The 10,817-nt window shown below is 41.4% G+C and overlaps 2 protein-coding genes across 2 annotated transcripts; both read right to left on the bottom strand.

Moving 5' to 3' along the window:
• Positions 1 to 1,993: 1,993 nt before the first annotated feature.
• Positions 1,994 to 2,669, bottom strand: LOC139876223 (uncharacterized). Its single transcript, XM_071863510.1, has 2 exons — positions 2,388 to 2,669; positions 1,994 to 2,287 (listed from the first exon to the last, which is right to left on the bottom strand). The coding sequence occupies exons 1-2, from the start codon at positions 2,667 to 2,669 to the stop codon at positions 1,994 to 1,996; spliced, it is 576 nt and encodes a 191-aa protein (XP_071719611.1).
• Positions 2,670 to 2,671: 2 nt separating this feature from the next.
• LOC139876222 (uncharacterized) lies at positions 2,672 to 3,621 on the bottom strand. The gene is made up of 3 exons (XM_071863509.1): positions 3,399 to 3,621; positions 3,086 to 3,324; positions 2,672 to 3,019 (listed from the first exon to the last, which is right to left on the bottom strand). The coding sequence occupies exons 1-3, from the start codon at positions 3,619 to 3,621 to the stop codon at positions 2,672 to 2,674; spliced, it is 810 nt and encodes a 269-aa protein (XP_071719610.1).
• Positions 3,622 to 10,817: the final 7,196 nt, after the last annotated feature.

Below are 10,817 nucleotides of genomic sequence, written 5' to 3'. Positions count from 1 at the left end.
GGGAGGCCCAAAAGGCTATCAAAGAGATGGCCTTGCGCAACGAAAAAGAACAAACTGCGTTAAAGGACCTGGAGGCGGCGCATAAAGAGCTGGCGGAGGAGAGAGCTAGTAAGGATCTCCTCACCGCCCAGAACCAAGAGTTGTCCGCTGCCAACCGAAAGGTAGCGGACGATTTTCAAGAGCTTTGCAGCCTCATCCCCTCTATTTTTATAAGGCTCTCAAGGTGTCGGAGGTAAAGGAGCCGTTCCAGAATTTGGTTGACTCTACGAGGAAAGTGGAGCGTTTGGACGCGTACACGACGTTGGTGGAACATGTTGAAATAGCAGAACCAATTCCGGAGGCGATCTGAGACATGGCGGATGAGGACGTATACAACCTCCATGATGCGGCGGTCAATGCTTGTGCAAACATTAAGGTGCCGTTTATTGAACAGATTGGGTCGACGCCGGACCTTACCTTGGCTAAAGTGAAGAAGATGATCCCGTAGTTGTAGGGATTTTTGTAATTCTGTACTCATTTTTGTTCCTAATGTAATGGTTGTAATTAAATCAATGAAATATCAATTCCTTGTGATTCTTATTTTACTGTGTTCCAACTGTAAAACATGTTTATATAAATACGTATGTACCGTCATCATGGAAACGTACCGTTTGTCAAGGTTACACTTGATGATTGTCGACATTGCACTCATCTACTTAGTGCTGGGATTAATGTGACGGATATGAAATCCGGAGGCATCCCGTTTCGAGGGCTAGGCGTACCTCCAATACGCCTAGCGTCGCCAATGCCGTCCAAAGATTAGATGATGTATTTGTTCATGGCATAAGTAACTTGTGAGTGGACTTACATTTATAACACCGAAGCGCGGCCATAATAGTTACACAACACATTAGTAATGAAGATTGAAAAATGCATTTAATTGAAAACTGAAAACAAAGAAGTCTAATGCGCGATGCACTTACATTTGTGGAGATCAATCACAAACTTGGTAAAAAGAAAAAATAAAAATTTTCAACAACGAAACGATTCGAAATATTTAAACTTAGAACTTCTTTAAGTTGGTTGCGTGCCAGGTACGCGGCACAAATTTGCCATCATGCGTCTTTAGGTTATACGCTCCGTTGCCAAGTGCATCTGCAATTACATACGGGCCTTCCCAATTGGGTCCTAATTTTCCAATATTCTCGACCCAGCTGGCATTGTTATTACGCCACACAAAATCACCGGGGCGGAAAGTACGTTCCTTCACACGTTGATTGTAATACTTGGCAATTTTCTGTTTGTTTGACGCTTCCCTGATAGCGGCGGCGTCACGCCTTTCCTCCAACAAGTCCAAATTTTCCTTCAAGCTAATGACGTTGGACTCATCATTGAATTGCACTACACGTTGGGTTGGGACATCAATTTCAGCGGGTATCACCGCCTCGGTACCATATACAAGGCTGAATGGCGTTTCTCGATTACTTCCTTTTGGCGTGGTTCGGAACGCCCATAATACTTGTGGAAGCTCATATGCCCAACCTTTCCTGTCCGTGTCCAACCTTGCCCTTATCCCGGCAACGATATCCCTGTTGGTGACTTCGACTTGCCTATTTGCCTGCATATGGGCAACAGAACTGAAAGTCTGTTTGATATTCAATCCGTCACACCATGAACGAAACGGATCGTGAGCAAACTGTTTGCCGTTATCACTTACAATTTCGTGTGGTATTCCGAAACGGCACACGATTTTCTCCCAAACAAAATTCACAATCTGTTTACCCATTATGCTCTTTAAAGGTTTGGCTTCAACCCACTTGGTGAAAAAGTCAAATGCAATGACCAAGTGTTTTCCATCCGGGAAGGGGCCTACCAAATCAATTGCCCATTTGTAAAAGGGCCAAGCAGATGTCACGGAGATTAGCTCATGTGCCGGCATGTGAATTTGCGGGACGTGACGTTGGCATAAAGCACAGGCTTTGATGATCTCTTTCGTGTCACGGTACATGGACGGCTAAAAATACCCTAGCCGCATTATCTTCCCCACAACGGTCCTAAATCCTGCATGCATGCCACAAGTCCCTTCATGCACCTCCATTACGATTGTTTCCGCCTCGCTTGGGCCGACACACCTTAAAAGCAGTGCCGTGAAGGATTTCTTGAACAGAACTCCATCCCTTGACATGTACATAGGTGCTTTCATACGAATCTTACGTGTCGTTGCCCCGTCGACTGGAAACGTCCCATTCTTGAGGTACGTAATGATGGGACTCATCCATGTCTCGACCTCTTCTACAGTGGCTGCCTCCTGTGATTATTTTGCAAGAAAATCATGACATGTGTACGTTGTGTTATAAACAGATTATGCGTATAGCGTGTTTGTTATCGAAGCGAGTCGATACTTGTACCACGTCAGTGGATTTTTGACTAAGGACCTCCACCCAAACGTCCTTGGCGAAGTGGCTGAACACGCTTGATGCAAGTTTGCTGAGTGTGTCGGCCTTTTTGTTCAAGGATCGTGGCACTTGCGTTATTGAGAAACGCTCGAATTTGTTGGCCATTTCTTCTGCCAATGCCAAATAATTTTGCAAAGTTGGATCCCTAGCTTCAAACGTCCCGTTCATCTGATTCGCCAAGAGTTGGGAATCATCTGACACCTTTAGGTATTTTATTCTCATTTTTTCAGCCATTCTTAAACCAGACAGCAATGCCTCATATTCCGCTTCATTATTGGAGGCGAGGAACTCGAAACGCAACGCGTAGGTATGTTCCTCTCCGTTAGGGGCTCAGGGCCAATTAAAATTAGACATGCACCCACTCCGTCAGAACTCGATGCTCCGTCTGTGAATAGTTCCCACGTGACGATATTCGGTACTTCTTCGACGACCGGCGCTGGTGGCGCGGCGCATATGAATTCAACCATAAAATCTGCCATGATCTGGCCTTTGACAGTGGTACGGGGGGTGTAATGTATTTCATGTTCACCCAGTTCGATTGCCCACTTAGCTAGCCTGCCAGAAACCTCCGGTTTGCTCAATACCTGCATGAAAAACTTGTTAGAATAACTTTCCTCCAAGGTGCTCCGATCTCAATCGCCGTACCGTACCTGTTTAATAGGCGAATCAGTTAGCACCAGCATTGGGTGCGCTTGAAAGTACCGTCGCAACCGTCTTGCGGTGTGGACCAACGCGAAAATGAGCTTCTCGACCGGTTTGTAGTTGACTTTGCCATGTTGTAGCACTTTGATAACAAAATAAACTGGCATCTGTGTGCCGCCACGCTCTGCGACGAGCACCGAGCTGACAGCCCCAGTTCCCGCCTCCAAGTAAATTGTCAAAGTTTCGCCTGAGAACTCTTAACATGTTAGCATCACAATATTTATAAATTCGTAAAAAATTATTACGGAACGGCTACTTTACACGGTACTGGTGCCGTCAATGTCAGAAACGTCCTTATCAAAGCCTTCATTTCCTGGAACGCCTGATCCGCTTCAGGAGTCCAGTCGAAGTTCCGTCCCACGTTGTCTTTCAACACTTTGAAAAATGGAAGTGACCGTTCTGCCACCTTTGACAGGAATCTGGACAACGCTGCCAACTTGCCGTTCAGACTTTGTACCTCCTTTCTCGTTCGCGGTGCTGCCATTTCATCAATAGCTTGAATTTTCTTAGGGTTTACCCGTATACCACGCGTTGTGACGACGTGCCCTAAGTGTAGCGACCCCGACAAATCGTCAAGTGACGGCGTCGGCTACGTGGGTCCCATTACCTGATTATAAGTCTTTAAGATAACGTTTGACCAAAATATGTCGCCTTCATTTCAAAATAAAGATTGTTTCAAAGTTTACAAGAATTGTTCAACCAAAAGTTAAGTTACAACGTTATAAGTACGATTGAAATCTAGGCGACACGGTTTAAAGTAAAGTCAAAAGACGCTCCATGAAATGCATGTATACTCGACATCGGATGCAAGTATCAAATAGTAAGCGGAAGCATGTTTCACATATCGTGCAAGACCTGAGAAAAACATAGAAATCTGTCAACGAAAACGTTGGTGAAATCATAGGTTTAAGTAAGTAAGTACAAGTGAACCACAAGATTTGCATCAATGAAATAATAGTAATACATTCCAAAAGTTTGTTTCACGAGCACCCAATTATCAAAGCTTAACATTCCTTCCATTGTATACCCCATCACTTAGTGCTAGAACAAACACTGATTCTCGAAATTATATTTCATCCGTAGACGGTAGCGAACCGTCAAGGATGAGGGTTGTCAACCCATATGGCCATATAACATAAGTTCTCGCTTACACCCGGCAAGTGTAATTAATGATAATCGAATTGAGGATTTTGTTCTAAACTCGTATGTAGAATGTTTGTTTTCCCGTTCTTGTGTTCACTTAGTTCAAAAGAATCGTTTATGTTTTCTCATCCCAATATAAGTTCAAAAAGAGTAAAAGTGGGACTATGATCTCACCTCGAGTGCACGAGTATAAAAGTACTTCAACAAGTAAACGTGTGCATGAAAGTTGCTTAGCCTTGACCTAAACAAGTAAGTTATATCGATTAACCGGTTACGACACAAGGTCGGGTGAAATGTGTTCAATTAGTCCTATGGCTCGACACGACTCGATTATGTAGCATGTGAAGCAAATTGTCAAGTTTCATGCAAGATACAAGTATAAAAGCATGTTAGGAAGATTGCATAAAAGTTTGGTTAAGTTTGACTAAAAGTCAAACTTGGTCAAAGTCAACGAAAAAGTCAACACGTTCGGGTCGGGTCTCGGACAAATTTTCTATGCTAGTTATTCATATATAAGCATGTTAAAACAAGTTGCATGTGAATTGGAGGTCTAGAACATGGCAAACATTTTTGATAAAATGGAAAAGTTGGACAGAATCTGGACAAGGCAAATGTCGCGCCGCGGCAAGGGGTGTCGCGCCGCGACATAACACATGGTCTGGTGTCAGGTCGTTTTCAAGGTTCAAGTCTTGGTCAAAACTTCAAACAACCGCAAAACGCAAACCGCAAACAATTAGAAGACGTATCTTATACCGTTGGAAAGCTCTTTTGACAAGGAACACAACTAAACACAAATCCTCAAACAAAAACATCATTTACAACAATCGAATTCTCGTCATGTGATCAATAAACGCTCATTTCAAAGCCTCAAGTTCATCAATATGCATTTTAAGTTCCGGGAATCCAATTTACACATATGATATGCCGTTTTGAAGGTAATGAAGCATACATTACAACTAATCACTAACAATTAACATTCCATGGCATTCAAGCATCCAAAAATTCATTTCAAGAACTAGCAAACCCTAGTCAAGCAACACCAAAATCAATAATCACGTTTTTGAAGTTTCTTTGATCAATCTATATATCAACATGAAGCTAATGATGCTAGTAACACTTTTAAAACATGAACTTTAACAATCTAACAACCTTTAATCATCCAAATCAAAGATTAAGCATACAATTTTCATTTTCAAGCTAGTTACACCAAAATCAACAAATCAAGCAAACAAATCATATATTCATGTTATACACGAGCCATAGTCACTAACTAACAACATTTCAAGTAATTAAAACGAATTTAGAGAAATTTAGTGTTTTAGAAATGTTACCCAAAATCAATGAGGTTGGTATCAAATCGAAGAGGATGAAACGAGGATTCCAAAAGTACAATTTGTTTTGATGTTTGATTCCTTGCTTGAATTTGGATGATGATTGAAGATGATGAAGAATTTAAGGTTTGAGTTTTTGGTTGAGAGAAAAGAAGAAAGAAAAGAAATTAAAAATGTGGGGAATGGTGGAGAAGTAGTTGACTTAGTCAACTACTAGTGATTAGTTTGGCCATATGGCAAAAATGGTCCCTCGAGTTTGTAGTCGGGTGCGGGAATTAACCAAACGAATATTTTAAAAACGCTCGAGTAAACGGGTGACGTTATATTTAAATAACGAGGATATTATGAACGTTAGTTAATGAAGATACAAATTTAAATCGCGAAAGATATTATTAAAAAAAAAGACGGTGTTAAAATAAATTTAACGGAAAAACGCGGGATGTTACATTATCCACACCTCAAAAGAAATTTCGTCCCGAAATTTAGTTGGAAGTAGTATTTGTTGAATTTTCCTCCAGATCTCGTGTTGCCAATTCTACGAATAAGTGAAGGTACGTCCTTGGACATTTCAGCGAACTTGACGGTCGGGATCATATGTTGTTTTAAGGTTTGGTTTCACGATTTATGGTTTCAACCGGTCCTCCTAGGAAGTGAGGGTTATCGTCGATAGTGAGTTCATCAAAGGAGATAACAAGTTCTCGTTTCGCAAAACACGTCTTTGAGTTGATACATCGAATGTAGGATAAACGGAGACCCAAAATGAGTCGGAAAAGTCTAAACGGCTAGCGACGGGTCCAAAACACCCCAAGAATTTAAAGGATCAAAATATCGCGGATTTAGCTTCCTACGTTTCCCGAAACGGATTGCACCTTTCCAAGGTGCGACTCTTAACGTGACGCGGTTTCCCACGTGGAATTTGAAATGTTTACGTCTAACATCGGCGTAGCTCTTGGTGATTACGAGTCGCGTAGGGTTTTACCTGAATATGAATAAATTTTCTCGGTTGCTCATGAACAACCTCGGCCCCGGTGAATTGATCATCGTTTACTTGGTTCGACAAGGGAGAATGACGTTTCCGGTCACATGTGGTTTCAAAAGGAGTGACGTTAAAAATTGAATGAAAATCATTGTAGTACGAGGATTCGGTTAAAGGAAAATACTTTTCTCAAGTAAATTTGAAGTTGGTAATACAAACTTGTATTATGGTTTCCAAGGTTTAAATCACATGTTTGTTCGGTCCGTCGGGTTGTGGATGGTACGCGGTACTCATGTCTAAACGCGGTCCCGAGGCTTCTTGTAAAACTAGAAGTGAAACGAGTATTTCGATACGGGATAATTAACAAAGATACACCGTGTTGGAATAGAATCTCTTAAGATATGTTTGAACGAGTCAGTTAGGGTTCGAAAAAAAATGTTCGTTAGGACTATTCACCCTCGTGGCGAATACTTATGTAATATGAGGAGTTTCTCTATCCATGGAGAAATGTTACAAGGAGTTTCTTTAAACGGAAATGCGAACGGTAAAGATAGTAGTGAAATGAGGACTTAGAATAGGATGAGTTTACATCTCGAGGTTGCCATAACGTGCCTCTAGTTGTCAAAAGTTGAAGTCTGAAAGAGAAACGAGGTAGTACACGTAGTTGTATAGTTCGGGGTTGAATAATAGTTGACCGATTATCAGAAACACAAGGGCGTTACGTCAAAGAAGAGTGAAGTATCGTTGGATTGTGTGTTATCTTAAATCCCAGTAATATCAGACGGTGACGGTGAAATAACAGAGGTAGGTAGTGTGGTACGGGATGACGAGAAAATTGATCGGATCCACAATTTAGTATTCGAATTCTTCGTGCAAAATAACGAATTTTAGTTATGTTGATTTTTGAGACGAGAGAGTATGCCTTTCGGCGTTCAAGTAGAAATATTTCCATGTTTGAGTTCCATCTAGTGCTATACGCATTTAGCTAGGAAGGTTGGTGTGAAGAATCACATTCAAGGCTCAGACATGAAGAGGTTTAAAGTTTTCCTTAGTGAGTTAACGAGTTTAAAAGTCGTGTAACACGAGAAAAGTCAGGAATGAATCTTCGGTAAAAATAGACGAGATCTAGGATTTTACGAATACAAGTCTGAGTTGAGAGAGTTTCATGATTACGTGTGGCTTGATTTCGAGATTGATTGTAATGCCTTGACCATTAACATCATGGTCTAGAAAATTTGACTTCGTTTAACAGAAATTCTCACTCGGAGAATTTGGTATAGAGTTGCTCTTTTCTCAAAAGTTCGAGACTAAGATGGTGATGTTGTTCGTTTTCCTTCTTTACTTGAATGAGTTAAGATGTCATCTATAAATACGATAACAGATTTGTCTAGATAAGTTTGCATACGTGGTTTAGGAGGTTCATGAATACGGACAGAGTCCTAAATAAATCGAATGGTACTAAGAGAGATTTACAACTAACGTTGCGAGTTCGGAAAACTCGTCTCCCTTAACCCCCAATTGTGGATACGAGGAAGAGGGTATCGGTTTCCAACCGAAAATTACTTAGTTCACAATATTCTATACATAATTGTAGGGGAAAAATTTCTCCTTAACAAATAGGTTTCGAGCTCCCTAGTTCTATAGGCGTCAAGTCATAATTCTTAACGTATATCCTCCAATAAAATTTATAGGCTCACAATATTTATCCATTGGTCGCTTAAATTGCCTAAGTAGTATCTAGGGGAAAAAGGTGGAATGTAAAGAGTACAAGTCAAAGCCTCGGTTGTAATACGTCTAGCGGTAACCGAATCGAATAAGTATGAAATATATGGTTTGTTGTGAAGGAACGTACCCGTGACTAGTCCATCGTCGTCTCGGGCATCCTAGGTGTCGATGTTGAAAGTTCAATGGCGTGCGTTGGGGTTGATTTTCTTATTTGGGCACACATTCCTAAAATGACCCGGTTGGCCACATTCGAAGCAAGCACCCGTTCTGTGTGCGTTGGGCATCTTTCGAGCGACGGGTCCTTGGCGCCGGTGGCGAAACCTGCCACATCCTTCAAAGTGATGCTTGTGGCATTCGTTACAAAAAGGTAGTTTTCCGGTATAGCCTTTCTTGTCGTTGGAGGCGAAAGGCTTCTTGGCGGGGTTGTTGTTATTGTTGTGGTTGCTTGATTGAGAGGCTTCCCATGTTCTTTTATTGCCGCTCGATTGGTTCTGGATCATGGGTGCCGGTGCTTCCATTTCAGTTACCGTTTCTAAAGTTTGGTGGGCCTTTGCTAAAGCTTCTTGTAGGTTAGTGGGTTGGGATGCCATTACCCCGTGTTGAATGCCCTTAGGGAGGCCATCCATGTAAAGTTCGACTCTTAGTGATTCGGGAGCCATGAGATTCGGACACATTGAGACTAGTTCGGTAAACCGTTGATTATAAGCTCCGAGGTCATTCCCGACCGTTTTCAAATTCCTTAGCCCTTGCTCGAGCCTTCGAGTCTCGTCGCGCGGGAAGTATTCGGTGATCATTCTTTCTCTTAATTCGGCCCAAGAGAGTGTAAGGGCTTCATCGATACCCACTGATTGTACGTACTTGTTCCACCACGAGAGAGCAATGCCGGTGAAAGTGAGGGTGGAAAACTTGACCTTATCTTGGTCTCGACAGCCGCTTGTGTTAAAAACGGTCTCTATTTGTTCAAACCATCGGGTGAGAGTAACCGGTCCTCCGGTTCCATCGAAAGTGGGAGGGTTGTACTTCATGAAGTTCTTGTAGGAGCAACCTTCGCTTGAATTACCGGCTCCATGATTGTTGTTGTTAGAAAAGTGATCGGCCACGGCCGTACCCACGGCGGTGGTTATCATTCGTTGAAGAGCTTGTTCAAGAGTTTCGAGAGGAGTGTTGTGTTGACCTTGGTGAGCCATTGTTCCTTCATGACACAAGAATATCGTTGGTTAGTATTTTCAACAATACTAACCACAGTATGGAATAAGGATAGAGAGAAAATTTTCCTTGACTCGCCTTAAATTCTTTACGTCATAATGTCGGAACGTCCATGTGAATCACCGTAATATAATCCCGGAAATTATATTACCCTGATTCTCATGTGCATTTAACATTACTTCATAAAGTCAAGGTGGCGCATCAACAAAATTTATCAACGTAAGATCAAGATCGAATACGAGTTAGATATGATAGAAGAGTTCGAGTATAAATGCACAATTTGTCAAATAATTCCTACTTCAGTCTATATGCCGGTTGTAGTCTAGATTCACCTATGTACCCTATGACTCGGGGTGGACACAAATGAACTCTAAATCCCTACAACCAAGGCTCTGATACCAACTGTAGCGACCCCGACAAATCGTCAAGTGACGGCGTCGGCTACGTGGGTCCCATTACCTGATTATAAGTCTTTAAGATAACGTTTGACCAAAATATGTCGCCTTCATTTCAAAATAAAGATTGTTTCAAAGTTTACAAGAATTGTTCAACCAAAAGTTAAGTTACAACGTTATAAGTACGATTGAAATCTAGGCGACACGGTTTAAAGTAAAGTCAAAAGACGCTCCATGAAATGCATGTATACTCGACATCGGATGCAAGTATCAAATAGTAAGCGGAAGCATGTTTCACATATCGTGCAAGACCTGAGAAAAACATAGAAATCTGTCAACGAAAACGTTGGTGAAATCATAGGTTTAAGTAAGTAAGTACAAGTGAACCACAAGATTTGCATCAATGAAATAATAGTAATACATTCCAAAAGTTTGTTTCACGAGCACCCAATTATCAAAGCTTAACATTCCTTCCATTGTATACCCCATCACTTAGTGCTAGAACAAACACTGATTCTCGAAATTATATTTCATCCGTAGACGGTAGCGAACCGTCAAGGATGAGGGTTGTCAACCCATATGGCCATATAACATAAGTTCTCGCTTACACCCGGCAAGTGTAATTAATGATAATCGAATTGAGGATTTTGTTCTAAACTCGTATGTAGAATGTTTGTTTTCCCGTTCTTGTGTTCACTTAGTTCAAAAGAATCGTTTATGTTTTCTCATCCCAATATAAGTTCAAAAAGAGTAAAAGTGGGACTATGATCTCACCTCGAGTGCACGAGTATAAAAGTACTTCAACAAGTAAACGTGTGCATGAAAGTTGCTTAGCCTTGACCTAAACAAGTAAGTTATATCGATTAACCGGTTACGACACAAGGTCGGGTGAAATGTGTTCAAT

Source organism: Rutidosis leptorrhynchoides, chromosome 11, assembly GCF_046630445.1.
Source record: "Rutidosis leptorrhynchoides isolate AG116_Rl617_1_P2 chromosome 11, CSIRO_AGI_Rlap_v1, whole genome shotgun sequence".
Lineage (NCBI taxonomy): Eukaryota > Viridiplantae > Streptophyta > Magnoliopsida > Asterales > Asteraceae > Rutidosis > Rutidosis leptorrhynchoides.
Note: the sequence above shows the minus strand (reverse complement) of the source record. Positions and strands in the feature narration are given on the sequence as shown.